Source organism: Poromitra crassiceps (assembly GCF_964638095.1).
Source record: "Poromitra crassiceps genome assembly, chromosome: 5".
NCBI classification, from domain to species: Eukaryota; Metazoa; Chordata; class Actinopteri; order Beryciformes; family Melamphaidae; genus Poromitra; species Poromitra crassiceps.
In genome coordinates, this window is record NC_139642.1 from 38,457,002 (window position 1) to 38,482,287 (window position 25,286).

Sequence of the window (25,286 nt, forward strand, 5' to 3'; positions counted from 1 at the left end):
CTTAATGTGACAAATGTGACCAATTTATTATTTTTTAATAATTTGACTAAACGTTGTTACTAAAATTTCAAATTTGTTCTACTGAATGGAAAATATATGCAGATTCAAGAACAGGGTTTCTAGTTCAAAACCTATTAGGACACTCGCAACAAATTCATTCTTCAGGATACCTGGGAATTCCACTTGATAATTCATTTAGACTGATAGCCATTTTGAATGTTCAGATTAATGTCAATTACTTATAGCTGTATTGGTCAGAGAATGCATCGAGTAAATATAACATCCATGCCACTGATATTATATCATACACTTGATTACATTTATCTCAGATACTCTGACATCACGTCTTTTCAGTATTCACACCTGGCCTGATATTTCTACCTGCTCCCTTCACACATAGTTCTTGATAGCGTAGCCACTGTTTGTGGGTGTCTTGGCCAGCTTGTACCCACTGGAGGGGTACCTGGCCCGCTGTGGCACTGGCGAGCAGCTGGTGCACAGTACCGCCCCCCCACAGGCCAACAGGCCGGACGTCACAAAGCCTATATATATGGCCGCCCCCAGCTCTTTCTTCAGCACCTCAGGGACGCGTGGGTTGTAGAAGTCACTGATGATGGAGTTGGCTGTCCAGGAAACAGCCACCACGGTAGTGAGGCCCGCCAGGCCGAAGACGAGCCCAGAGCCCAGCACCACACGGGCTTTGACCCGCGGGTGCCTCAGGCAGTTGGTGCAGCGCGCCCCCAGCAGGAAGATGAGGAACCTGTCGTGAAATAATATTTTAAATAATTGAAGAGTACTTTACTGACATTGCATAATGGTTTATTACAGAAAACGTGACCACGGGTTGCTTACATCTTCCCTTTGCGGGTCTAGCTTTATAAACCACAGTATACAGGAAGCAGTGCAAGAAGAATGAATGCTGCAAGCCAGCTAAATAGCAACAGTGCCCCCTCTTCCTTGGAGGATGTATTGCATGGTAGTTATGCAGGTTTATACCCACAAGAAAAAGGAATTATACACAAATAAAAGGAAATAAAAGGAGTTTCACCACAAACCCCAGGCAGCCCAGCACCAAGCTGATGCAGATGAGGCCGCGGGCCGCCTGGAGGTCCGGCGACAGGTCCAGCAGGGCGTCGTAGATCTTGCACTGCATCTGTCCCGTGTACTCGTTGACGCAGGTCATCCACAGGCCCTCCCAGAACACCTGCATCACCACCAGGTGGGTGCCGATGAAGGCCGTCACCTTCCACATGGGCAGAGCGCAGATCAGGATGGTCCCGGCAACGCCCAGCATGGACAGGCTGATGCCCAGCTCCTCCACAGCCATGGGACACTGTGCCCGCTGTCTCAGACCCTGAGGAGCACAGAGAGGACAGGGGGCAGGAGATCATCGGGATCCTCAGCAGGAGGTCATTTAACATGGGCTTCCATAGGACATACAGAACATACACTTTGTTCATAATCGACATGCTGTACCTAGTGAAGTGGGAAACAACCTTTATCCCCAAAGTAAGTAGTTAAAATTTCTGAATTGTTTAATTATTGTTTGTCTAACGGTTAGACAAACAATAATTAAACAATTCTTGACACAGATTAGACTCTTAACCTGTGTAATGAAGTGTGTCATGACTAATGAGGTGGTCAGTAAGCCGAGCACAGTACTTATCAGCTCTGCCATATGCTTCATTCAGTTTAACTGTCTTTAATCACCCAAATGTAATGTACTGCATCAGCTCTAAGCTGTTCACTGCTCATTCCATTATTCATCTTTCACACTTTGTAGAGCAAATAACCCACTTCCCCTTTAGAAAGGAACCTCTAGATCTATTCCATTGCTATGTGAGCAGACCGTCCAGATGGCTGTCCTTGCACTAAAGATTATCAGTCGGCATAACAACATGCAGTGCTAATGCTGATAGTGTTTCCATGTCATTATAAAGACAATTATTCACTCATCAAGATGTGTTTCTGTAAAGCCAAAGTCATTTGCTATAACTCCAGTCATAAGATAAACATTTCGGGAATTTTGTTTTTTAAATTCCATCATGAATACTTTTGTGAATGTGATGCTTGTCATAGTTTCAGTATTAGATAGACTTACATCCCTGACCGTGACACAGCAGAGTTGTGCATGAAGGCAAACGCCACTAGGGAGCAGCATGTTGCCAAATACAGGGACAGAGACAGAAAGCACAACAAAGCTATCTTGCTCTAAATTACACATACATAAGGAATTAATTAACAAATGGCTCATCACTGCAGGCAACAAATGTATTTTGAGAATACAGGCTTGAGGGTGAAGAGATTTATTCTAAAAATTAGACATGCACTTTTGAAGAGAGTGGGGGGAGTCACCTAGCCTGGGTAAACCCATCCCCCACGTGACCTGCTCTCAGACCTGTTCTCAGAGAGCAGGTCACGTGGGGGCTGGGTTTACCTAGGCTAGGAGTCACCTGCTTTAAGATGACACTAAAGTTAGTCATCTTCAGATTTTAGCTTACAAAATACTACAGTTTTAGAGTATTTAATCATCTGTGTTTATGACTTCCAGGCAGCCTTTTTAGGGATATCGGATATAGCATTTTGGAGTCAAAACCTTTCATTTTCAAAAGATAGAGTAAACATTGATTGATGATTTGAACATTGAACATTGGTGAATAGTAGAGTAAATTTTAAGACAGATGTGTTAAGAATCTTGTGTTGTCTTGACTATATTTCAATCATGGAAGACTGACCTCTACAGCATCATTTAGTGCACCCCATGCTGTTCATGCCCCTCGTCATTCGGGGGTGTAACTCCCAAGTGACATCACTGATGATGTCACCGTCACTGATGACGTCACCATTGCCCGGGTGACGTCGACGTGGTTGAGTGGCGTCACTGGTGACGTCACAAATGCCTTTCTCCCGGTACTATATAAAGCCCACGTCACTCCATCTTTACTCACATATCCAATTTAAAGAAAATGCCCAAAAATAGAATCTAAAAAATAATCTAAATATTAGATAATTAATATCATTAATCTCAATCCCATGTATCTCATATTATGGTAGCCTAATGAGTTCTTCAAGTAGCTTTACGCAGTGAAATACATTTATGAAATTAAGTATTTTGGTTTTCCTAAAAAAAAAAGTGCCATTTACAAATTACAAAATTATCTTTTCAGATATGACAAGTGCCAATTACAAAATACAGTAAAATAGTAAAATGTTAGATCAGCTAATGCAGGCAGAACTGATCCAACCCAAACTTCAAAGTAACAACAGGGCTCTTTATAAAGATGACACCCTTCCCCTAAACAATATTTCTGTGGCAGGTAGCACACAAATGTTCTATCCTTCCTATTGGGGCAGAAGACATCAATTAAATACTTTTGCATATCTATAATTCTCAAAGTTATTAGACACTGTTGAAAATCCAACAGCCTCACCAAGTTGGACAAAAAGCCTTTAAATATAAAGAATCAGATTTGATTTGTTGAATGTAGTCAACCTCTGTCTTTACTCCCTTGTACACACATCAGCTAAATGCCTGAGGAGTAAATGTAAATCACTGAGACAACACTAACACCTGTGGCAATGTGAGTCACCATCAGACATTGCAAACAATTCTACGCTCTCAAGACATTTCCTGTGAGAACGGAGTAACGTGACCCACTCTTGTTCCTGATCCCCAGCTTGATAACATGACAAAACACAACACAGGCCTCGGTGAGACAGTCAGCCGACACCAGCAACACAGACCACTTCTCCAATCAAACCAAAACATTCCCAGCATGAATCTAAGTCAAGAGCTCAACTTCCATCTTTCATTTGAGGCTCTGAGGTGAAAAAAGATAATTAACATCCGTTTATATCCGTTTATAGAACATCGTTTTGAGCACACTTCTTTTTATAATATTACTTTTCTGACATTTCACTTTTGTTACCTCCCTTTTTATTCCTTTATTCCAGATCTCTATATTATTTTCCTACAAAACCAAGTATATAATGTATGCAACAAACTTCAACAGTGTTGGATGACACCATGTTTGTTGGCTGGATAGTGATCTCTGAGTTAAGTACCTGACAAACAGGTTCTAGAGTGTTTGGTTTAAATATCCATGGGTGCATTTTTTTGAATGAATACAAACCAGAGGAGTGTTAGATAAACTCGCACTGCAAAGACATTTATTGTGATAAAATCACAAATATCAAAAAGGTGCCATCACAGAATTTAAATTGACATGCATCTTCAAGTTGGAATTAACAATTTTCCCAAAACAAAAACAAAAATACCTTCACCATTATTTAAACTATCCATGGTAAAGAACATTAATATTTACAGAAATCTCAATCATTTAGTGTCTTCATAAAGTCATTCAAAGTGTGATTGCCAGGTAACAATTAAAGGATGAAGTGCATTTTCCTTCACAGTGTGCTGTCTGTGCATCCGTCCTTTCTATCAGGAGCTTTTCCTTCGTGTTTCACAGCTAGTCCTTAAACTTCAAGCTTCTTGTTGAAGACAAAAATCTGGCTCAACCAGGCTTCCATGTGTGCCTTCTTGTCTCAAATATACGTCTTTGAAGGAGTAGAAGACCGGACGGAGTCCTGCTTACTGCGTCCTCCTGAAGACTTATTCAGCAGGTAGTTCACAGACGGAGCTTTGTCCTCCTTGGGGGGACAGTTGGCACACAGCAGCCCCCCTCCCAGGACCATCAGTATCGCGGCGCCCCAGCCAACATAAAGAGCCGCCCCGAGCTCTCTTCTCTGGGCGTCGTTCAGCAGAGGGTTGTAGAAGTCCCTGATGATGATGCTGGCCGTCCAGGAAACAGGGATGAGACAGAGGATCCCACTGATGATCACCACCACCCCGGCCGCCACCGTGGCCTTGGCCTTGGCTGCCTCTTCTGGGATGAAATTGGTGCACTTGCCACCAGCGAAAGCCATGAGGAGTCCTACGATGCCCGTGACAATAGAAACCACTACCAGGGCCCGCGCCGCCTGAAGGTCGGAGCCCAGAGCCAGCATCGAGTCGTACACCTTGCACTGCATCTGGCCTGTGCTCTGGACCACGCAGCTCATCCAGATGCCCTCCCAGATGGTCTGCGATGTCACTATGTTGGTGCCGATGAAGGCGGTGACCCGCCACATGGGCGCGCCGCACACGATGATGACCCCGATCCAGCCGAACAGGGCCAGAGCGCTGCCCAGCATCTGCATCCCCATGGAACCCATCGCCTTCGCTCTCCGACTCTCTCTCTGAGATAATATTTGGAGCCGATCAGGTGTTTATGAGCCTCTGAAGAAAGGGAGGTGTGCTATCCACGCTATTAAGGACACTGTCAAGGTCTTGCCAAAGAATACCAGCTGTGCAGGATTCTTTGTGTGAGGGAACAATAAAGGTGGGGGATTTATTGTATTGTGGGACGAAAATGGGGATTGTGTTACACAGGGTTTTGTTCGCCCTCCCAACAAGCAGAGAGGATATTATGTGACTGAAAGTACAGCAGCTTGCTAATGTAAGCAGCGTGAATGCACTGTGCAGAGCACAGATTGTTTGGCATACCAACACACAGCGTTGACATAGGGGTTTAAAGAATGAGGACACAAGTGTGTAAAGAGCGGGAGGGAGATGAATCCATCCTGCCATTCACTACACACACGCTCAAGGCAAACAGTGATTTGTTTCTGGACATACACACAGAGATGAGTGGTATTTCCATTGGGTGTAAATCAGGGGTGTCAAATATCAGAACCAGCCCACCAGAGGGTCCAATCCGGCCCACAGGATGACTTGCAAAGTGTAAAAATTGCACTGAGAAGTCCTTCAATTCAATGTGATGCACTTGTAAAGCCTAAGAGTTAAAAGATTTCAGGAGCAAGTTAAATATTAAGTAGCCTATTCATGTTTTCTATATCCATCACTAAATGGTCAACTATTTTCATTACCCTTGAATATAGAGAATTGCACAATTGGCACCAATTGTAATGCACCGTTACAGACAGTAGATTCATCATTTGCTAGGCCTATGCTAGCTGAGATAACCCTAGGCTAATTATGTATACACACAAATTGAAAATTTGGAGGTGTAGTTGTTTACTACGTGCGCTCGATTCCTAGGGTGGAGACTCTGGAGATGATGCGACATGGCTGCAGTTATGGAAATCGCCCGCTCAGCATAGTTCCACCCTTGGGTCAGTCAGTGATTGCTGAGTGTACTTGATTTGAAATATGAGTGAAATTGTATAAACATTTTTGTATGGAACAATGGAACAGAGGGACTAATGAACGGATGTAGACTGATCAATAGTCCAATCAGCTCAGTGCTGTGACATCATTGATTATTCAGTGAAAATCAACATGACATCAACAACTTACAGTTTTCCATGATTTTCCATTTTGCTTCATAAATCCTTAACGGGCATGACAAAAAAAATCACTTTCCTGGTTTTGATTCATCTATTTTTAATGCTTGCACAGTAAGAATTGAGACTTTTCTCAGCTTGCTGGTCTTCTGATGGGTTTTTAATTTTAATTTATGTAGCCTTTTTTTTTACCTTTATTTATCCAGGGGGAGTCTCACTGAAAGCAATGCTCTCTTTTTCAGGAGTTCCCTGTTCACATTCACACCTGGAAGCTGACCAGTACAACCACAGTGTGTGATCTCCTGGCCACTGATAAGCTCCATTGAAGTGAGTGGGGTTAAGGGTCTTGCTCAAGGGCACCTCGGTGGTGCTATTGAGGGAGGGGCAAGCACTGCTTCCAGTAGCGGAGCGTACGCCGGGGCAGAGGGTGCGGCCGCCACGGGCCCACTCGTCAGGGGGGCCCATCAAAAATTTTTTTTTTTTTTTTTTTTTTTTTTTTTTTTTTTTTTTTTTTTTTTTTTGCAGACCAGGCCACCTGGCTGGCAACCTGTGTTTTTATTTTTCTTCTTCAGAACAAGCTTGTCTGTAAAGTGGCTTCACTGTAGTCTTTCTTGGACATAATATTACTTGGCTCAGTGAGTGACAAATTGTGTTTTCGGATATAGGGGCTATCAGCTATTTTACAGTTGTGACTTAAAATGACTTTATTTAATAAAGTCAGTGGTGTGAGTCTGAGAGGAATTCAATCAATAGACAATAACATTGGTGTGTTTAAAATGAGATATTCCACTAAATATGGCTAAAACCGATTCAAACATGCAAAAAAGGCACATTTTTCTTCGCGGCCTGGCAGGCCCGGTTCTACGGGGGTGCAAAAGCATGCATTGCACCCTTATTTGTCTGCATGCTCAGTTGAAAAGTAAAAAAATGTATAAATGCTACAGCTGCACACTTACTGTTTAAACTTGAATTATAGTTGTTGTTTTTCTTTGTTCTTTGATGTGATTTTATGGCTTTTTGGCACCTATATGTAACCTTTTAAGGTTGAGATAATTGTATTATCATTATATGGTCCAAATATTTCAGTAAAGCACTTGAAACACTTGAAATATTCTTGCTTGGGTGGTATCATTCTACTTGAAATGATGGTCAAATGCATTATTTTTAGTAAAATAACATGTCAAATTTTTCATGCAGATGCCCGGCCTTTGGCCGGGCATCTGCACCCCTTCCTATCTAGGATGCACCCCTAGTCATCTTGTTCTGGAACCGGCCCTGCGGCCTGGCCTGGCCTTCAAAAAAAAAAAAAATTTTTTTTTTTTTTTTTTTTTTTTTTTGATGGGGCCCCCCTAAGAGCTTCGCCCCCTCTGGGCTGATAGGGTCGCTCCGCCCCTGACTGCTTCCCACCCAGATTTATCCTGCCGATCCAGGGGATTGAACTGACGACAAGCATGCTTATTTAACCTTTATGCCACCACTGCCCCAAAGCCTATATTTTGAAAGTGGAAAAAAATCAAATGTATTTTGCTCACATATTCAGCATTTTTGCAACCCAATCGCCAGAATAAAATGTTGGTTTTGTACATTTCTAGAATCCACGAAAATATAAAATATGAACATTTCTACCACTGAGGGTCCTCTAGCACAGACACCGTCTCTTTCTGGTTACTTGCTCGGCCAAGTAACTGCCTCCCTTGCCTCTGCCTCTGAGACACCGCTGCTTCCTGCCTCGTTACCGACATGGCCTGGTGTCACCACCAACTCGGCCCAGTAGCGAGCCTTGGCTACCGTGACACAGCTGCCGGCCCGGTTTGGTCCGGTAACATCATGTCGCGGGAGCCCCAGCTCGAATCGCTGGTTAAGTTTCAGCAAGCCAAACAACTTGGTTGGGTTTAGGCAAGTAAAACAATGGTTGGGTTTATGCAGTAAAAGCAACTTTTAGTTGGGGTTAGCCAAGTAAAACAGTGGTTGGGTTTAGGCAACAAAAGCAACTTGGTTGGTTTATGGTTTAAACCAACCGGGTGTTTATGGTCGAACCGGATGTCTCGTGACGAGAAAGTTGCAAGTGGGAAATGCTACAGGCCCACCATGTCCCACCCTTTCTCCCTAGTGTGACTTTGACCTACTTATAAACCATCAGACGTTCATGACTGCTGGAGGTGACCTCCAGACTCTATGACATAATGTTAATTATTCATTTATCTAGAAACGTCAAATCTAACATATTTTTGTTCAGAAATGTTCATATTTTACATTTCTGTGGATTCTAGAAACATACAATGCTGACATTTTAATCTGCCGACTGGGCTGCATTTTCCAGTTTGTAGCAAAATAGGTTTTGAGGCATTTGTTCCCATTTCTGCTACTACAGTACCACACTGAAAGACACTTGGCGCCAAATTTTCCAAAGCTGTAAAAACAACTACCGTAATCATGGCCTAGCAGGTTTAGGGACATTCTCTATCTCACAGGGAGGTGAAACAGCAAAATCGGGTGTGTTCGGTGAGGTGAAACTGCAACATTGGGTGTGTTTGCATTGATGAAACATCCTGTACTGCTTTGCTTTTTTTAATCAATTTTGTATTGATTTTTCTTTACATGACAAAGAAAAAAACTAAAAACCTATACATGCACATACGGTACTCAACCAGATTCACTCAGAACATAAGACCCCTCCCCGCAGCCCCCCACCCACACACAAACCCACAAAGATATTAGCTCACAAGTATATGCACTCTAGCTATCATGGCGATGTCCATGGTCCCCATGCACGGCTTCAACAATTGCATTCCACGCCATAATATTTTCTACTTTAGTGCCATGCATACGGGCCACCGGCATCTCCATGACAGCCAGGTCCACAGCTGAAGATGGCCATTGTTCAAAAGGCAGAGTATGAGGAGCCTTCCATCTCTGAGCTACCATTTTTTTGCAGCAGTAAGGCCCAGCAACAGCCAACGCCTCTGCCTCAAGGATAAATTCAACACAGTAAAATCATTGAACAACAAAACAACAGGAGAACAAGGAACAGCCTGTACTGCTTTGCTGACATCATGTTTGTCCTCACAAGTGGACGATGTGATTTGTTTTTAACATGCAATAATAGAAAACAAGAGTTCAATTCAAAAACACTATCCGTTTAGGAGAAGCAATCATTACAGGAAGTTTGGAATTCACTGTCTGTAAAATGTAGAGGATCGAATCTGTTAAAGGCGTTAGCCTATTTGATCAAAAACCAACTTAAAGAGATAGTTTGGATTTTTTGACGCGAGGTTGTATGAGCTACTTGCCGACAGTCAGTTTACTACATGCAGTACTGTACAATGCAGCCAGCGCAGTCCCAGTTTGGAGAAATGGAGACCGGCCACGTCAGATAAGTACAAAGACGATGGGATTTCAAGCAAGACGGCCCAACTTCAACTCACTTCCTGTCATTTTGTCACATGGGTTTTGCTCATGGTTTTCCACGGCCACGGCCACTGAGGAGACTTTCGGCAGGTCTGAGTCTATTGGAGTCACGTGACAATTTATTAAAAAAAGAAACTTCCATACTGCTCACCTGGCAGCATCCAAGTCCCCACAAGCCCTGAGATGCCAAGTTGAGTTGAAAATACACCATTTACATTTTAGCTGAAATATTCACTGTAGCCAGGTGCTCCAAGAAGGTGCAAGAATGTTAGGTGGGGTTACTGTAGCCTGCTACTGTACAGTGAACATTTCAGCTAAAAACAGGGTTTAAATTATGTCTTTCCAAGTCAACTTGGCATCTCAGGGTGTGTCGAGACTTGGATTATGCTAGAGGTTAGATTCTCTGCCCGAACCCACGAGTCCGGCCTGCAGGCTGGGGCCGGGTAGGTCCGGAATTTCCCCACAATTCCTTGGGCCTCTGACCACGAGTCCGGCCTGGGTCGGCGGACTCGTGGTCAGATATAATATGTATATAATTGGGGTAATATTTGTTATGATAATCAGAATGTTATAACATTGTAACCTTGAAACCTTATGTATTCATTAGACTAAACAGACAACATGGATATAGTTTAGATAAACAGCCAGCCGGGCTGGGCTCAAACAGAACAGGCTTGGGTCATGCTTGGTTTTTTGGACCCGATCTAAGCTCTAGATTACTTCAGGTGACCAGTATGGAAGCATTTTATGTTTTTGTTGTTTTTTAATGTTTTTGCTCATGATCCTGTTCACAGACAGTTCTACTTCCCTGATGCGGCTGGTCTCCATTTCTCTGGGACCGCGGCAGCTGCATTCTACTGTCTGCATGTAGTACAATAACTGGTGGCAATACCTCATCCAACCCCACGTCAAAAAATCCGAACTATCCCTTTAAGTGACCAATTATTATCAATAACCCCCTTAATATGGCTCTACCATTCATTCTGTCACCTTTTCACTTTTTTCAAATGGCTCATTTTTAATTCAAACTCTTTCATTGCTGTTTGCTGTATAAGTTGGCATTGCTTCTACGTGCTGAAACTGGGACACTACATGCCATGAGAAAGTACCGGCTGGCCATCAACACTGTAAAACAGGTTCAGCTGGTTTAGCAAACTGCTTGAGTACACTGTGTTGCAGTTGCACCGTCTACAACTCAGTTTCTCCTCTGGGACATCTTTGAATTATTTTTCTTTTCAGCTAATGGTGTTTTCTAATGTGAATGTGATCAGTCATGCTGCTGCCTGACTTGTCACATTCATATTAGAAAACACACCAATTTCCCACTCGTGACACCCATTATGGGTAACTGGGTCATGAGTGCATTCCTTAACCCAATGGTTCTCAAATTGGGGTCAGGGGACCACCACAGGTCCTTGAGGGGATTCCAGGGGGACATAATGACAGAATGTATTACGATTTTGGTCATGGGTTTCATACACTTTCTGTAATAAAAAATCTAAAAAGCTCAAATCTTATCAGATGGGTCCTCTGGGACAAAATCTTATCAAAGGGGGGCCCGTCATCTAATTTGTGTCAGGTTAGCGGGTCTTTGGCTGGAAAAAGTTTTGCCTTTGCCTTAACCCTTCTTACAAGATGTTCAGAGAAGATTTGGTTTCAGTCTGTCATGTTCATCAGAATGTCATTGGAATTCATTGGATGTTGTGGAATACTTCAAAAAAGATTCCTTAGATTCACTGTTCTTGATTAGAGATCAGAAAATGTGAACTATATTTTAAAAAATCCCTTTGACCTTTTTTCCTCAAGTGTTGTTTCCTTCTTTGTCATACTTTCATTCTAGAGTTAAAATATTTTGTTGTATCTATATTGCTCTGGATACGAGTGCCAACTAAATACCTGAAATATAAATTCAACACAAAACAACTAGCCAATATCATATAAGCTTCATCAACATAAAAAGTCATTAGACAATAAGGTATCAATTAAGTAAATGTTTTAATTAAAAATCAATCATAATGAAAAAACTGTCTTGTGATATTGCAGTTGAACACAGATGCTTGTAAAATACACTATACAATCAATTCACAATATATATCAGTCTGTACTGTACACATATTTCCTTCCATCATAGTTCTTCCAGAGTATGAATATCCTAACAGGTTAGATTTACTTAATATACAGAAAAGGTTAGGTTTGATACAAGCTTAATATAGAATGGCTTTCATTCAGTCCAGTCATCGTCTCATGTCGTAAGATTTTTTCAGTGCAGGTAGACACTACACCTTTGTACTGTCTTTCTTCTTCCTTAAGAAAACACTCTCTTGCCTCAGCCATTGTATTCTGAATGACTCAGAATTTGTTGTTTTAAAAGGCTCCTCTCCCTTTGTGGTTCACCTTCAACAAATGTGAGACATGATCCCACAAACTTATGGCTCTCTCTGAAACTCACAATGGAGGAAGATTACCTCAGAAATAATCAAATAATTTACAGTCTTTCTCAGGAGGAATTCAGCTCTCAGACGTAGGCTCTGCTGGTGGCCGTGGACCGGGCCTGGGAGTACTTGACTGGGTAGTTTTCATCTTTGGGCGGGCAGGAGCTGCAGAGAAGGCCTCCACCCAGGAGGAGAAGACCTGCGGTGCCCCAGCCGATGTACAGCGCAGCCCCCAGCTCCCTCCTCTGGGCGTTGGTCATGAGGGGGTTGTAGAAGTCCCTGATGATGGTGTTGGCTGACCAGCACACGGGGATGAGGATGAGGACACCAGCGATGATGAAGATGATCCCGGAAGCGATGGCCACCTTGGCTTTGGATATCTCGTCCTCCACAAAGTTAGTGCACTTTCCGCCCGCGATGCCCACGATGACCCCAAAGGCGGCGGCGATGATGGCGATAACCACCAGCGCTCTGGCGGCCTGCAAGTCCGGCCCAAGAGCCAGAAGGGAGTCGTAGATCTTGCACTGCATCTGGCCTGTGCTCTGGGTCACACAGTTCATCCACAAGCCTTCCCAGATCACCTGCGCCGTCACAATGTTGGCGCCGATGAAGGCCGTGACTTTCCACATGGGCAGAGCGCACACGATGATGGTCCCCAGGAAGCCGATGATGGCCAAGGCAAAGCCCAGCATCTGTCGTCCCATTGACACCATGGCGGAGTCTTGTTATGGTCACTTCTCTCGTATTGAAGCAGAAAGGAAGTGGAGTGTTTCAGCAGCAAGTCAGTTCAGCTCAGTGGTAAAGCTGGTTAATGACTTTGGTCACAGTGTCTTCTGTTATAAGGATGCAGTGTTTGAAGGGTGGAGCCAAAGTCCTCCCCTGACCTGAAACCATTGCATAGGGTACTTTTCCTGCCCAACCGGATTCTTCACATTATTAGTATGCGCGGATGCAGAATAGTTTCGATGAGATGAGCATCAGTCTCAACGGCTCTGCGTAAAGAGGCAGTAAGTGCTTCATTCAAACAATGCTCGCCGTTTGATTGGTCAGGGGAGGTCTGACCACTGGTTTCAGGGTCAAAACAAAAGGAGGCTGGGTGTGAGTCATCACCGGATGTCAGAAGTTACCAGAAAGTTGCTTCCTTCAATTGCTCCTAGTTTCATGCTTTTAGTCATTTCCTTTTGTGTCATCGCTACTTATATATTTGCCAAAGCTTTCTACTAATCTATCAATGATTTAATCAGAAGAGAAGCATTCATTTTGATCAATATCAAAGTTAATTAGAGTATTACAAACACTATAGTAAGCTTTTTTCATTTTCACAAGGGATGTCACCTCTCCTCTTGCACTTGAGAGACTTTAGTGGAGTCATATGTTCTGCTCAGTTGACAGGGAAATGACACACGGATCGATATGAAAGTATTATTGATTTAGAGATAGATCTAATTTGATTGTAATTGTATTCGTTTAGAATACAGTTACTGACTTACTGAATTTACAAAAGGATAAATGTAAATGGGCCTTTTTCTTTTATCTCTCCCTCATTCTCTCTCTCTCTCTCTCTCTCTCTCCCTCATTCTCTCTCTCTCTCTCTCTCTCTCTCTCTCTCACACACACACACACACACACACAGAATCCCTACATAAATTTAATTTCATCTGAGAGGTCACAGCTCAGTTCCCTTCATGTAATTTTTCATTGTATGCTTTTGTATGAAAAGTGACCAATATGATACGGTAATTGACTCCACAAGCACATACAGGTAATACAAATATTTTATTGAAACAGTTTTGAATTGTTGCAATAGAAAATGAGCTATTTACAGACAACATACTCAACACACATTAACACTATGTACAAAATGTTCTGTTCTGTATACTGAGGAAAGAAAAATATCAAGACCGATATCCTCATGAAAAACGGTACAACTACACATTACCATGTTGACAATATTCCTCTCAAGACAAGAGCAGATTCTTACTTCTGAGCACAAAGCAAGAAGAAGAGCACAATATTATCAGATTCACAATAATTAATTAAAGGTCACATTGATTGTCATGAGTGGATTTTCACATCCTAACAAGGGAGTGGAATACATACCAACAGAAACAAATAAAATGCATTTTTTTGTGCAATTTTTACTTTACAGTGGCAAAACAATGCAAAACAACTTCCTGAAGAGATCAGGGCAGAAATCGGAGTCTTAATCTATGGAGGGTCTCACTCAGTTTGTCTAAAGGTACTGTCTGGCAGAGTACGTGGTTGGTGCTGCGTATGGCTTGCTGGGCATGTATGACCCTGTTCCTGTGTAGCTAGGCGGGGGAGCATACACAGGGCCGTAGGTTGCTGGCCCTACATATGGGTAGACGGGTGGTGGTCCATAGCCTGGGTATCCACGCATGGGTCTCTCAGGCGGGCAGGACGTGGTTAGGATGATCCCACCAACCAGAAGAAGCCCGGCGGCCGCCCAGCCAATGTAGATGGAGGCTCCGATCTCCCTCTTCGCTGTCTCAATGGTCAAGGGGTTCTGGAAGTCTGTGACGGTGATGGCCGACGACCAGCACACGGGGATGAGGATCAGGACAGCGGAGAAAATGAGGAGACAGCCGCCCACGATCACCACATTGGCCTTGGACGCGTCCTTATCCAGGCAACTGGTGCACTTGGCTCCGATGAAGCTGATCAAGAAGCCGATTATGCCGAAGACGATGGAGATGATGACCAGGGCGCGGGAGGCCTGCAGGTCCCTGGTCAGCTTCATCACAGAGTCATTCAGCTTGCACTGCATCTGGCCCGTGCTCTGCATCACACAGTTCATCCACAGGCCGTCCCACACGACCTGCCCTGTCACGATGTTGGCTCCGATGTAGGAGGTCACTCTCCACAGGGGGACCCCACAACTCACCCCCACCAATGCCAAGCCTATGAAGCTGATGACCTGACCTGCCGTTTCCTTGCCTATCCTCCCCATGGCAAAGAGGTTATGAGTCTCTGCGGCAGGAGAGAGATGTCTCGCAGCTTACAGCTCAGGTTCTCCGGAGCTCTGTGCTATTCCAAAATGACACAGCTTTCTCGACTGGTGTTTGTCAAAGAATGTGCAGGAGGAGGGGTGTCACCAGGTGAGTCCTTCTGGCCAAACAAGATTCCTCCCTCCGTCACACTGTAGATACTCAGACACAGAAGTTGAGGCGTGGCACACGCATGCATGATTAAACAATGCATTGCTTTTGTCCTCTTAACGATCTTTTGGGGGTGTTATCTCTCCACTTCCCGGTGGCTTCAAAGATCCTGAAACCATCCAGCACTGACTGTGAATGATGATGATGACCGCCTGACCAAGACACCACAAATTGTTGTATTCACAAATAGATTGTTTGCTGGAGCGATTTTAATTTAAAATGGTGGTGTTGTGCCCGATTTCGGAGGAAAGTTTAAAAGTTAATTGTAAACCATGTCTTTATTCTTTCTGCAAAATATTTTCTTTTTTCTGCTGCTAACACTAATCCTAAAATGATGTATTCATATTTGGGCTAAAATTTGATGTACTTTGTCTGATTATTATGCACCATTGGTATAAGCTATACTATCTATAATTCAAATTAAACAAGGGCAGCTGTATTAGAGAGACTGGCTTTTAATAAACACAAAACGTAACACAGAAGCTCAAAATCATGACGCCACAAACAAGTTAGACATGACACTTTGGCTTATGAGAAAAAGAGATCTTTACCATGATTAGAATTGTTTTTTTGTCTTTATTTAGATAGGACAGTATGCAGACAGTAAAAGTGGGGAGAGAGAGGGGATGACACGCAGTAAAGGACCTCGGGTCGGATTCGAACCCACGTCAGCCGCGCAAAGGACCAAGCCTCCATCGTACGTGTGCTACCAGGTGAGCCACCAGGATGCACAGATTAGAATTGTCATTACCACTATATTAAGAAATACTGTAAGGTGGAACATATCTGTTGGAAGACAAATACAGTAGGCTAACTTCTAAATAAATGGTTTATAAAAAAGATAGATGTTTTACAGCAAATACAGCATACAGTAAAATGTGGCACTTTATGATCAGCAACATCACAAATAGGACATGTCGTAAGTGTTCCTGGTAGTCCTGATTTACTGCAACATGGACTCCGCCTGTTGCTCTTGTCCCAGAATGTGCATGTCTTGGTTTTTGGTGGGAGGTGAACAGCAACAGACAGCACAACTTATCAGCGCTCCTGCCAAGATCAGGACACAACATGGGGCACAGCCGAGATAGAGTGCAGCACCCCAAGTGGCGATGTTTTGGTCATCTTTGTCCAAATGGATAGCGATGGCTGTGATGGAGAGAGCAATGAAGCACAGGAAACCAGCCACAAGAAATGCAGCAGCCACTGCCACGTTGATTTTCTTGGCAAAGTTGACACACTTGCACCTGACAAAGCCCAGGATGATGCCGATAAACGCCACACAGATGGAAATGATGACCAAGGCTCGGGCTGCTTGTAGATCTGGAGATATCTCAGTGAGAGAAACAAGCTGTTTACACTCCATCTTTCCACTTTGTTCCGTCACACATCTTGCCCACATGCCCTCAAAAATAATCTGTTTCTTTGCTATACTGAAGTGCACTTTCCACATCGGGAGCAAGCAAATGAAAATTATTCCAAGAAAGCTGATGACAGCGAGGACAAAACCCAGGACAGGCACCACTTTTCCCCAATATGCCATTTTAAAGCTTTGCTGGTTGAAAAAGAAAAGTCAAAGTTGTCAGTTGTCGAGTTTTGGTTGGATTGGTCCAGCTCGAGTCAGTGTAGGAATAGTTTGATCATATCACTGTAAGATATATTGAATACTGAAGTCAACACCCACATCCTGTAAAATGTGCTTTCCAGTGTGACCAGATTCCATCAAGATGCTATAATAAATGGATCGCTGTGTAAACATGTGAAAACGCCAACGGCTCCATCACACTGTTTTGTTTGCTATCCCATGGTGACAATTTTGGAGGAAAGATAAAAGTTAATTGTGACCGTGTTTTTATTCTTTCTGCAAAATATTTTATTTTTTCTGTTCCTAACACTAATCCTAAAATGACATTCTATTTGGGCTAAATGTAGGCTACTTAGACAGTCAGTCTGATTATTATTGTACCATTGCTATAAGCTATACTATCTATAAGTCAGTCAAACTAAACAAGGGACATGTTTTAGAGACTTTTAATTATAGATGCACAGATACTGATATTGGATATGGTGACAATGGGCCAATCTGGTATCGAATACCATTATTTTAATAAATAACAACTCAGTATATTTATATCTATATATTATTTGTTACATTTTGTTTGACAAAGTTAGGAAAGCAATGTTTAAGTCTTATAGCCTGATGTTGCCATGGCTTACACAATAAAGAACGATTAGTTGGGTCATTGCGTGTGATTCCGGGACCGCGGAGAGGGGAGGTTTGTTTCTCACTGGACTCATCTATGAACGTAAAAAGCGCCTTTTTCACAAAAATGTGGGCAGCTTTTTTGAGAGCCCTAAATCCAAAATGGCTACCCTCGCTTATGTTGCAAATTAACTTTTCAATGGTTTGGCCTACAATGCTGCAAAGTACATAATTTCTGGGACTTTTTGGGCCGAGGGATTCATAATTGATAATTTGTGGTTCATGAGAAACAAACATTGGCTCGCTATGGTCAGTAATTTCTCAGGTCAGAAATTTCTGAATGAATTCACAATGTAGTTGAGGTGTTTATTAGAAAACACTGGCATACATTTGTACATCAATATCCACTTTATGGCAGTACAAGGTATTTAACAAAGTAACAACGTTGTAGAGTGCCTTTCACTCTGGAATGTACAGTATATTATGCAAGACTGTTAAGAGCAAGTTGTTAGAGCTCTTCAACCTAGACCCAGTTATAGAGAAACCACGAGACCTCATTAGCTTTGTGGACATGTGGCTGATCTGGAGGCTAGCCATGCCTACGCCCGATGACCACGAGGCTAGGAAGCGGGACAGCTCAGAATACTGCTGGAATGACTACCTTGATAAAATATGCATATCCTCTTCTTCCGCCACACTAATGCATGCTTCCTCATTCCCTTCAGCATCATGGATGATGAGCATGATCGTCGAGCTGCAATACATCCACACAACGCAAATGTTTTCCCCAAGCCTGAAGACGAGTTCCCACGAGCTGCTGGGTTCATCATGGTCAACTCAGGAAACAAGGTCAGACTGCAGAAGTTTCTGATGTCATGTTGTGTGTGGATATGATGTCCCTATCGATGGCAAAATGCCTGCTTAGAAAGCTATGACAGACTTGGACCATGGTGCATATGTCGGGCGTAATGGCTGTTTTTAAATGGCTGCAAATGAGCCATAAACAACTTCAAGGTAAAGGTCATTCACAGTTCCTGTTTCCTATCAGCACAACCATCACGACTTATTTAAGCAGCTCATCAGAGAGCAGTGAAACTCATAAATGGCTATTGAAGTATGACCGAACGAGCCAACGCATATCCAATACATTTCTGAATACCTTCCTCTGTGATAGGCAATTCATTTAATCACTTCTGATTGTGATAGGATCTGTTAATGAAAATGCAAACATTTGGGGCGCCCCAGTGGCCCACCTGGTAGAGCGCATGCTCCACCACAAAGGCTTAGTGCTTCCCATGCCTGCGGTCCGGATTCAAATCAGTCCCGTGGCCCTTTGCTGCATGTCATCCCCTCTCTCTCTCCCTACAGTCCCTTTGTTATCCTTTAAAGGAAAAAGGTCAAAAAAATTATCTTGAAAAGAAAATGCAACCATTTACCCTCATCATGTGCTTTGACTTTCAACTGAGAACTGCCTGGTAACAGGCAGCCTCTTATGGTAAAGTTGCCATCTGTCACTACTTCTACATCGCAGTGTCTTAAAGAAAATTAACGTGATCATTCAATAAGATTATGGTTTATTTACAGTAACAGAACAACACTGGAAACACACAGAAATATAAAGGATTGAGATAAAGTGAGTCAAATACAAAGGTGGAATTTGGAAGGCAACAGATGATCTAAATCAATGTTTTGCAAAAAATAAAAACAAAAAACAATAGGCTGCAGTAGGTCGTTTTAAACAAAGACATCAATGGAATGTACACCATAGCAACAGCAGAGAGTAGAACCTGAATGACCCTTGTTTGTGTGTTTGCCTAGTTACAGTATCTAGCTAACCGGCTGATTGGTTGTTTTTTTTGTCAGGCCTGTAATGACTTAATATTGCCTACTGCAGCTTTAAGTGAATGTTATGAGACAAAGCCTTTGTGAGATACATGAAGTATGAACTAAGGATTTCAAGAGCCGGTTTCATGTCATAGAAGCCAAAACTGATTTAATTTAGAATAGAATAGGCATTTAAATTGTATTCCTGTTAAAATGTCCAGTAGAATTGAAAGACATGCTGTATAGGCTCTTAACCACAATCAAAATCTGCCATCATCCAGCTTGTGGCAAGTGCAAATTTCAAGCCATGAGTATATTGTCAAAAAGTAAATATGTCGATATGCCAAAGCAAACGTATCACTTCAATATTAAAGTTCTCTTTGCTTTTGCAATGAGTCCATGAGGGAAGTGCAAAACGTCTTAGACATATTGGATTGGACTGGGCGCAGCGCTTGACCTCACAGGTGTAAATTTGGGTACATAGTGGGGATGGTGGTCTTTTGGGGGGCAATTCCAGCACAGCAGCCCCCCTCCCATCAGCAGCAGTGCAGCGGCCGCCCAGCCGAGGTACAAGGCCGCTCCTAACTCCCGCCTCTGGGCTGAGATCAGCATCGGGTTGTAGAAATTAGTGACGATGTTGTTGGCAGACCAGGAGACTGGAATGAGACAGAGGACCCCCGAGATGATGAAGAAGACTCCGGCAGCGATGCACGCCTTAGCCTTGGATCGCTCCTCCTCGATGCAGTTTGTGCATTTCCCACCAGCGATCGACAAGAACAAACCCATGATTCCCATCAAGATGGAGATGATGATCATGGCGCGGGCGGCCTGCAGGTCCTGGGGCAGAGCCAGCATGGAGTCATACACCTTGCACTGCATCTGTCCCGTACTCTGCACCACGCAGTTCATCCACATGCCTTCCCAGATGGTCTGCGCTGTGACGATGTTGGCCCCGATGAAGGCCGAGACTTTCCACATGGGCAAGGCGCACACCAAGATGACCATGAACCAGCCAATCAAAGCCATCGAGATGCCCATGATCTGAAGCCCCTGAGAAACCATCTTGTCTGCCCTGTTCCTCACACACTCATTAAAATCCACAAGTCCCAGGAAGAAGAAAGATGGGCGGAATGACGTGGGACAGTATTTATAGATTGTACCGTGAGAGGAGGGGACTTCGACATGAGGGTGTGTGATACCACAGTCCTCAGCTCCTATTTGCCAGCATTTGTTTACAGTACACACAAACACGGGCCCAGTCACCTTCAGGTGTGCTGACCTAACAGAAAACCAAAGCTACAAGGTCAGAGACACAAAAAGCTAGTTTCTTGTTCACCAGCCTGTCTTTTATTCTCTGATACATTCACATTTCAGAGTACAAAGTTTGGCTCCATGTCCGTACAAAGTAAAATGAAGAAATTTGGCTTTTTGTAGATGCAGACCTTTTCAAACCTTCCATCAAAGCTAACTCAGTTTTAAATGCTTGTATAGGGAATATCACACTGGTTCAAGACGACGACTGGATATTTTATCATGGACTCAACTTGTATAAATGAATAACAGACATTAGTAAATGGTGAATTGATAGTTAATTAAACTTTAGTTAATAGTTATTTTACTGTTAACAAACAATGACATATAATGAATGTTTACACAGTATTTATTAACAATTTACAAAGTATTATAAACATCAGTTGCAACTTTATAATAGCCATTCAAATAATGTTTATAGATCTGTCCTCTGTCCCCCATGTGTCCTGCTAACAGAAGGGGACAGGGGGGACACAGGGGCAACAAGGAGGACAGACAGGGACAGAGGAGGACCGAAGGGGCAGCGGAAGACACGGGGACAGAGGAGGACACAGGGGACAGATCTATAAACATTATTTGGATGGCTATTATAAAGTTGCAACGGATGTTTATAATACTTGTAAATGGTTAATACTGTGTAAACATAATTAATGATCATGTAATTGTTTGTTAACAGTAAAGTAAGTAATGACTCAAATTTAATTAACTATCAATTTATTTACTTAATGATGGTTATTATGAAGTGTTTTGCTGTATGTTCATGAAACTTGTATTTCTGATTAAAAGATAGGCAAGTTAGCTTTTTTGGGGGGGGGGGGGTGATTTTTGCCTTTATTCGATAGGACAGTATATACAGACAGGAAAGCAGTGCCCCGTGCACTGCAAGGGGCAGTGTTGTACAGGTAATGACTCCAACAGCAGGGACTGTTCAGAACGATGATGAAAAACATCAACCTCATACTCTACAGAAGCAAAATGGGGCTTATGTTTCCATTAAGATACAACTTCTAAGGTTTTTTTGAGTTTATTGGACAAATGTATTAACAACAACAACACTACTGTACTACACTACTGACTTTTATTGCTGTCCTTGGTCTTAAAAAAGAGAAAAAGAAACTATAAGCCAAGAAAGCCTATCTTTTTTATGATTATATGTTGTTAAAGTATTTAGTTACCTGTGCAGTCATTTCATGTTTTGACTGTACAGTACATTTGAAACATTTTTACTCTGTATGTAATAATCAGAGATTTTTTATTTGTTTAGTGATAAATGAAATGTAAGGGTAAGTTACAATACATAATGAGGTTTTATTTTCGATTTTCGATTGTTGGGATGAAAAAAGAGCGAATTTGAAAGAAAAAACTTTATTTGCTTGTCTTATTATTTGCTCAGGGATGTGTGATTCAAGGACAAAGCCCTGCCTCACATCTTTTCTTTTTCTTTTTCTTTTTACCTCGGAGTAAACTGCAACATGTTAGGAAATCTGCAAGCACATATGAAACGCAACAATTCAAGTTTGGGAAAAAATACAATTTTATTTACAGATTTTTTTAACAACTGCCATGCACACACCTAGCAATGAAATGTGTTAACAAAAAAGGCATAAATGAAATGTTTTACAGTGAAAACCAAAACACAGAGAAAGAATTGCAATGTATTACAGTGCAGCATGTATTATTAATCCCACTGATAGAGCGTTATCTCACTCGGTCCATTCACAGCACACCGTTGGTTGTTTGGGTGTGGTGCACATCTCTTTATCTCAGTAGCGATGCACAATCTCCTCAAGTGCTGAAGCTCAACATATAAGCATCAAACCAAAATGTGAAATCAAAACCAGTGTGCAATACAAATCACATTTTATGTGACAGTATGAATCAAATCCGTGGATCATACATCATTTGAGTCAATAGTCTGCACAAGTCTATCTCAGTCTCTCACGCCTTTCCGATCGGCATTCTCCTCCTCAGACGTAGTCTTTTGGTCCAGTGGATCGGGCAGCGGAGTACTTGGCGGAGTAGCTATCCTTGGGAGGGCAGTTGGCACAGAGCAGTCCACCACCCAGGATGAGGAGGCCCGAAGCCCCCCAGCCGATGAACAGGGCAGCACCCAGCTCCCTCTTCTGAGAACCCGCCATCAAGGGGTTGTAGAAGTTCTGTATGACGGTGTTGGCCGTCCAGGACACAGGGATCAGGCACATAACACCGGCGATAATGAAGATGATGCCAGACACCACACCGATCTTGGATTTGGTGGTCTCATCCTCCACACAGTTGGTGCACTTGCCCCCTGCCATGGACAAGAGGATGCCAACGATGCCAATCAGGATGGCGATGATGGTAAGGGCGCGGGCAGCTTGGAGGTCCTTGGCCAGAGCCAGCATGGAGTCGTAAACCTTACACTGCATCTGGCCTGTGCTCTGGACCACGCAGGTCATCCAGATGCCCTCCCAAGTGGTTTGGGCAGTGACGATGCTCTGGCCGATGAAGGCTGTCACCTTCCACTGGGGAAGGGCGCAGACGACGATGGTCCCGATCCAACCGATAATGCACAGGGCAGTGCCCAACATCTGAAACCCGGCAGACACCATGTCTCCTCAAAAGGTTCTTGCACAGTCGTCCAAAAAGGAAATCCGAAAGTTGTGTCTCTGAAAGTCAGTTATGTCAATTGCTTGAGAGATCCCCAAGTGTGAATGTTTAGGGAAGGTTGGAGCAGGTCTTTTATATACGCTACTCTGACGTGACTGCCGCCACCCCCCCTCCCACCCCGGAGCATGTGGCATCATGTCAGTTTTTGTCTCGTCAGTAAGCGTTGCAGGTGGAATAGCCACATTGTGACTCACAGCCGAAAAACAACCATCAGCCACACCCTCTAAAGTCAATATGTCGCTTTTTTTGTCTTGTTTTCTTTTTTGCACATTTTCTTTCCGTTACACTATACGTCATATAGCAACCGCAAACAGATTTGTATCTCCAACATATACACTTTTGAGGAACTATGAAACACAGCCTTCTTTTTAGCTTGATGAGGGTGATGATGATGACGATACATTTTAGTTGATCTAATTAGTTTTGAAAAGGTTTCATTAACCCAAGGACTGTAGAATTCTCTCTACCCATAGAGGAATAAATTAGCCCTTCAGTTGTTGTTAAAACTTGAAACTGGAGTTGGAGTTACAAGGTTTTCACTCAACAGTGATTACTTGCTTGTAAAGTGGCAAATAAGTACTTTTTACTTTGATGTCAGCCCAAGACAACAAAGAAGGTCTTATGATAGTAATTTCATCTGTCATTTGAGATTTGTTTCCAGGCATCTATACTTGCAACTGAACAAAAGCCTTTTATAACAGAACGTAAGGATGTCTTGAGGCTTGGTTTTAGAATGCTTTTTCAAAGTCCTCTTGTCAGAATGTGGCTGCCTTGTGTTGTCTGATCACTTTTAACCCCAGGTCAGGTCTGATCTTTTCAGATGTGGAAGTTTCAGATCTTTTAGACAAAGGTAGAATACATAAACTACTTTTGTCCATGATACCTTCCCAATCATGCCAATGACACTACACAGAATCACTGAAGAAAAATGTAAAACAGTGAATGCCAGAATATGGTTCATGAGTTGTCACACCTTGCATATGGTAAATAGTAAAAATGGTAAATGGCCTGCATTTATATAGCACTTTTATCCAAAGCGCTTTACAGTCAGTACATAGGTACATTCACCCATTCCCACACCGATGGCGGCAGCTTACCACGCAGGGTGCAGGCACACCAACGGGAGCAATTTGTGGTTCAGTGTCTGGCCCAAGGACACTTCAACATGCAGACTGGAGGAGCCGGGAATCGAACCACCGACCTCTTTTATCCAAAGCGATTAGTGGACGACCCGCTCTACCTCCTGAGCTACAGCCGCCCCTATATATTGAAATACTCAATATAAGAAATAAGCAAACATCAGCTATAAACGTGTCTACATTAATCCCATCTTAGGTTGTTAGTATGGAGATTGATGCTCATAGGCTATGCATAACTAAATTTAGACATACTTGTAAGAAAGTTTTATAAGAATGGTAAAAGTCAAATTCGTGGCTTCCGCTAAAACCATACAATATTTCATAATTGTCAACATTAAATTCATCAGAAAATCTTTCTCGAAATTCTAATGAAAAGTGTTGTTCTTAATTGCAAATCACTAACTGATAAACACATTTAATATCAGGCTACAGATACCTGGGTAAACATGCCAACAGCTCCATCAATCATTTCCAATTACGGTACTCATAGCGGAAATACAGATAATCAAGTACACAATGTGCCCTAACTGAATAACCCAATTCACACAATAACAACATGTTGGGCACAGCTATAGAATGCCCACCGAAATACTTGATGAAGAATTTAAACAAGTTGGTCTGTGAGTGACTAATTGTGTTTCTTCTTATGAATCCTATCCAGACACTCACTGAGAATCACTTAAAAGGAGGCAAAATAGGGAAAAGGAGATTGGGTGAGATCTGACCTTGCAGTGATGTGATGTCAGTCCTGGACGGTTGGAGGGCTGCAGCCTTCTCCTGATGTTTGCCCGGGCAG

General features: G+C 42.8%; 4 protein-coding genes and 2 pseudogenes across 6 annotated transcripts; all 6 read right to left on the reverse strand.

Moving 5' to 3' along the window:
* Positions 1-25,286, reverse strand: cldnj (claudin j). Its single transcript, XM_083637492.1, has 3 exons — positions 25,216-25,286; positions 1,056-1,354; positions 1-760 (listed from the first exon to the last, which is right to left on the reverse strand). Exons 2-3 carry the CDS (start codon positions 1,325-1,327, stop codon positions 391-393), a joined length of 642 nt encoding a protein of 213 aa, XP_083493618.1. The 5' UTR covers positions 1,328-1,354; positions 25,216-25,286; the 3' UTR covers positions 1-390.
* Positions 3,815-5,226, reverse strand: LOC310777426 (claudin-4 pseudogene; annotated as a pseudogene). The gene has a single exon. The product of its transcript is annotated as a claudin-4 pseudogene (transcript).
* Positions 11,733-12,986, reverse strand: cldne (claudin e). Its single transcript, XM_083637758.1, has one exon. It carries the CDS (start codon positions 12,899-12,901, stop codon positions 12,272-12,274), a length of 630 nt encoding a protein of 209 aa, XP_083493884.1. The 5' UTR covers positions 12,902-12,986; the 3' UTR covers positions 11,733-12,271.
* On the reverse strand, positions 13,946-15,268 carry cldnf (claudin f). Its single transcript, XM_083637757.1, has one exon. The coding sequence runs from the start codon at positions 15,157-15,159 to the stop codon at positions 14,422-14,424; it is 738 nt and encodes a 245-aa protein (XP_083493883.1). The 5' UTR covers positions 15,160-15,268; the 3' UTR covers positions 13,946-14,421.
* Positions 17,963-20,494, reverse strand: LOC310777427 (claudin-4 pseudogene; annotated as a pseudogene). The gene has a single exon. The product of its transcript is annotated as a claudin-4 pseudogene (transcript).
* On the reverse strand, positions 22,219-23,406 carry cldna (claudin a). Its single transcript, XM_083637759.1, has one exon. The coding sequence runs from the start codon at positions 23,291-23,293 to the stop codon at positions 22,670-22,672; it is 624 nt and encodes a 207-aa protein (XP_083493885.1). The 5' UTR covers positions 23,294-23,406; the 3' UTR covers positions 22,219-22,669.

Excerpts from the sequence above, each read along its gene's own strand:
- cldnf (XM_083637757.1), bottom strand. The coding sequence starts at position 15,159 with ATGGGGAGGATAGGCAAGGAAACGGCAGGTCAGGTCATCAGCTTCATA.
- cldna (XM_083637759.1), bottom strand. The coding sequence starts at position 23,293 with ATGGTGTCTGCCGGGTTTCAGATGTTGGGCACTGCCCTGTGCATTATC.
- cldnj (XM_083637492.1), bottom strand. The coding sequence starts at position 1,327 with ATGGCTGTGGAGGAGCTGGGCATCAGCCTGTCCATGCTGGGCGTTGCC. Across the intron at positions 761-1,055 it reads TTGGTGCTGGGCTGCCTGGG|GTTCCTCATCTTCCTGCTGG; the intron begins GTTTGTGGTGAA and ends ATTTCACGACAG.
- cldne (XM_083637758.1), bottom strand. The coding sequence starts at position 12,901 with ATGGTGTCAATGGGACGACAGATGCTGGGCTTTGCCTTGGCCATCATC.